The sequence below is a fragment of the Neolamprologus brichardi genome, chromosome 11 (assembly GCF_056152115.1).
Source record: "Neolamprologus brichardi isolate AB-2024 chromosome 11, ASM5615211v1, whole genome shotgun sequence".
NCBI lineage: Eukaryota > Metazoa > Chordata > Actinopteri > Cichliformes > Cichlidae > Neolamprologus > Neolamprologus brichardi.
The window spans coordinates 17,104,936-17,108,581 of NC_142114.1; the positions used below are offsets into that span (position 1 = coordinate 17,104,936).

A 3,646-nucleotide genomic window follows, 5' to 3' on the forward strand; every position below is an offset into this window, starting at 1 on the left:
AGATATGGCCAGATTTGCCATTTGGTCTCAGCAGTTTTTTCACAACTTGCATCAAAACACACAGTTGGGGGAGATTTTTTTTGACAATGTCTTGTAAACATGCATCTGTGTTTGACTCCAGTAGTGACAGAAAAACCTGTCCAGTCCAATATCTCGGATGCTACCACTGTAAGGAACACTATATTTTAACAATTGCAGAGATGCAATGGGGTCCTTATCTCCTAATTCCAAGTCTTTTCTCTCTTGTTTGGCTTTTCGCAGAGTGAACAAATTTGGAAGGTGGCTTGGCTCAGGATCTCCAACGTCCATCAGATCTGCTGCCTTCGCTGACCTCCATATAGCCGGTTCCATTCTGCCCTCACACAGCTCTTTAGCGATCTGTTCACACAGATTTCCAGACATGAACCGCTTGGAGTGGCCAGTCTGCAGGGAGAGATCTGTATTTCTCATGAAACACTGGAGCACCATTGGACTATTAATTGCTGGCTGTCTGTCACATGACATTTCTAACTGGCCATGACACTCCTTAGTTTTGGGTCTCCTTTGCGACAGGACCCGCTTTTATTTTGAAGGGAGAACCATGTTTCTTCCGGCAATAATCTAATTGACATCTTCCCGTCTGTCTGTCTGCCTTGTGTGCCGCTGTTCCTATAGCAACAGCCTCTCCGGCAGCTGTGGTCCGGGTAGCGATCATTGGCGGCAGGAAAGCTATACAGTTTGTAGAGTGTAGAAAACACTGAACTAAATGAAACAGGTTTGTGTTTGTGAGACGGGAAAGGTGATCTCAGGCAGGCGTTGCGTTCCTGAATAATTGACGGAGAAACGGTGTGCTGCACCTGGCACACGTGTTTACAATCGATGCCAGAAACCGTTGAGACAGAACTGGAGGTTGAACCTCTTCCGCTGCAGCCTCTGAACATGTTCGGCTGGCAGTACCTGCTTTTAGTTACGATTATTAACATTTCGACTTACGAATACCTTCTGTTTTTTGTTTTTTTTAAAGAGTAAGTAATAAAATCATAATTTAATAAATTGCCCTATGATGATGATGTTGATTATTATTATTAGGTAGATGTTTTGGGACAAATATTGAACAGAAAGAATGCTTTCAAAAACTGCATTAATGTTTTTATTGCTAACAAAGCAAAACACATTTCAGTTAGCTAAAGGACACATTTTGAATAAATAAATATCATGATTGGTTTTAAATGCAGACTGTATGTGACTGAATTTCATCACCAGGCCTCAAATGCATAATTAAATGAAACTAGATTCAATTTCATAGAGCACGAAGAAATGATCAGCATGTCAGAGAAGCTGACTTGTCTTGTGTCTTCTTTTTAAGTAAAGACTGTTACAGACTACTTTGATCTAATACTGTTAAATCTTTCTTATGGTTGGTTAGTTCTACATAAAAAAAACGTGTTTCAGTTTGTCGCTGATAATTTATTGGCACACAGTTTAGTCTGTTGAAATGAGTCAGCGGCAGTACAAATTTATTAAATTGACTTAATCTCAAGTTCCAAAGCTATCCATTTATTTTTCTCTCGGGAGGGTTTGTTTCCAGTTTTCCTCTAAATGACATCAGAAGTCATATTGAGATGGTATGTGGGCTGATCCTGACCTTCAGGTCTTATTTTAGTCATACAATCTACAATCAGAAGCCACCTTACATTGTTACACTCTCGTTAAGAGTTTAGCTTTTCAGACAATAAATACCTCGGTTCTTTATATTGTAAAGCAAACCTGTAAAACCTGTAAAATACTTTGGAGCTCTTGAGTAGATGTAGAAATTATTAAAATGATTAATCTCAATCGCTAGTCAAGTAGATATCAAGTTTGATTTTTAATTGCTCATGTACTCGTTGTTAAAGATCAGCAGCACCCAGAAGAAAAAAAACTGATGACGTTGAAGGAATAAAACTACAAAATGAAGTCGTCATGTCTCCATGTTACACTCTTATGTCAAATCAAAACAATGCATTTTAATTTTCATACGCATTTATTCACAGATGAAAAATATGCACTCTCCTCCACAGGAATGTGTAACATGAGAACAATGTAACAGTGCTTCTCAGTGAACTTGCATAATTTTGATGATTTTATTGCAATGAACCTACTCCTCACTTTCCTCATCTCCCTCTCCATCAACAGAGTCAACTCCAACCTCTTCATAATATTGAAAGCTGTACGGTGCAATAAAAAAAAAATCAGCGAAAAGTTGAGGCAGTGACGGATGAACAGCGGGACTACTGTATACTGTTTATTAATAAACAAAATATATTCCTGTATGACAACACGCATAAATTAACTGCCTACATTAATTCATTGTAAACATACCTTCTGACTGACACTCCCCTGCTGCCTCTTCGGGCTGTCCCTGGTCCTCGGGGGAGAAGTTCTCCACGGTCCGCACCATATTGCCGCTTGTCTCCCGCGGGGTGAGGAAGGGGTCCAGAAACCCCATGACCGCGAAGAACTTCCATCTTCTCCCCGATCCTGCTGCAGACCCACTCCTCTTCTTCTTCTCTGTCTTCTTCTCCTTATTATAAGTGTCCCTGAGGCTCTTCCACTTTCTCCTGCAGATGTCCTCTGAATAAACGCATTATCTTGTTAGCGGAAAGGTATTTGTACATCAGTGGGAAAATAGCGGGACAGTAAGCGGGCTTGCTAGCTTTTGCGTGGCTTCATCGGGTCAGTCTGAAAATTAAAAAGAAGGAGGAATGAACTTACCAGGTTGCCCGATCTCCTCACTTATGTGCCTCCAAGCTAGGTCCTTTTTATTCCTGTCTCGGTAGAAGTAGTAGCTAGCATCATATAGCTCCGGGTGATTAGCCACGGCACTGATGAGCTTTTCCTCCATACTGAATGAAGAATCAAGGGCTTTGGCTGGATCTGCCCCTTTGACCTAGGTCAGAGCCACGTCACTAGGCTCCTGATTGGTTGTCGCGGCGCGATTTGACGCTGGAGTTCAGATTTTTCCAACTCAAGCGGTAGACGCGAAACGCGCATATGCACAAAATGCAACACAAAAACTCACGCGCGTGGTTTTTTTCGAGTCAAACGCGCCAGACGCGCTACACTGACGCGCGTTTCACGCGTTTTGGCGTTTTCGCAACGCAAATCTGCTTCCAAATTTTCGCGGGACCCACAATCGCGCGTCATCGCGCTTTTCCATTGACTTTACATGTAAACCTGACGCTCTATTCGCGTCCATCGCGTTACAGTCGCCTCTGATATCCAGATAATTATTGGTGACAGCTGGATGGACCTTTGTTCTTTGGAACACAAGTGTACATGTATTTTTGATCTTCTTCCATATAAGATCGTTGATGATATGAGTCCAAGTTTCAAAATTGTGTATTCCCTTTTTTGGGTAGGAGACAACTTGTTATTGTATTCAACCTTTTCAGGAATAAATTTAACCCAGTCCTCAAAAGGGACTTCTAGTTCAAAAGCTTGACAGTTTTCTTGTCCAGGAGAAATGCAATGTAAATCTAACTCTCCTTCACTATTACTTTCCTGATCACTGATTTCCAAAGCTGACCAGATGTTGTGTCTATTTAGCTTCACAAAAGTGTACAGGGCCTTTGCTGACATCTTGTCTTCAAGCTGCTGATTCAGCTCTTTCCAGACTGATGCAGCT

At 41.5% G+C, this 3,646-nt stretch overlaps 1 protein-coding gene across 1 annotated transcript; it reads right to left on the bottom strand.

The window, feature by feature from the left end:
• Positions 1-1,827: 1,827 nt before the first annotated feature.
• Positions 1,828-2,952, bottom strand: LOC148100529 (uncharacterized). The gene is made up of 3 exons (XM_087847780.1): positions 2,734-2,952; positions 2,341-2,592; positions 1,828-2,186 (listed from the first exon to the last, which is right to left on the bottom strand). The coding sequence occupies exons 1-3, from the start codon at positions 2,861-2,863 to the stop codon at positions 1,993-1,995; spliced, it is 576 nt and encodes a 191-aa protein (XP_087703906.1). The 5' UTR covers positions 2,864-2,952; the 3' UTR covers positions 1,828-1,992.
• Positions 2,953-3,646: the final 694 nt, after the last annotated feature.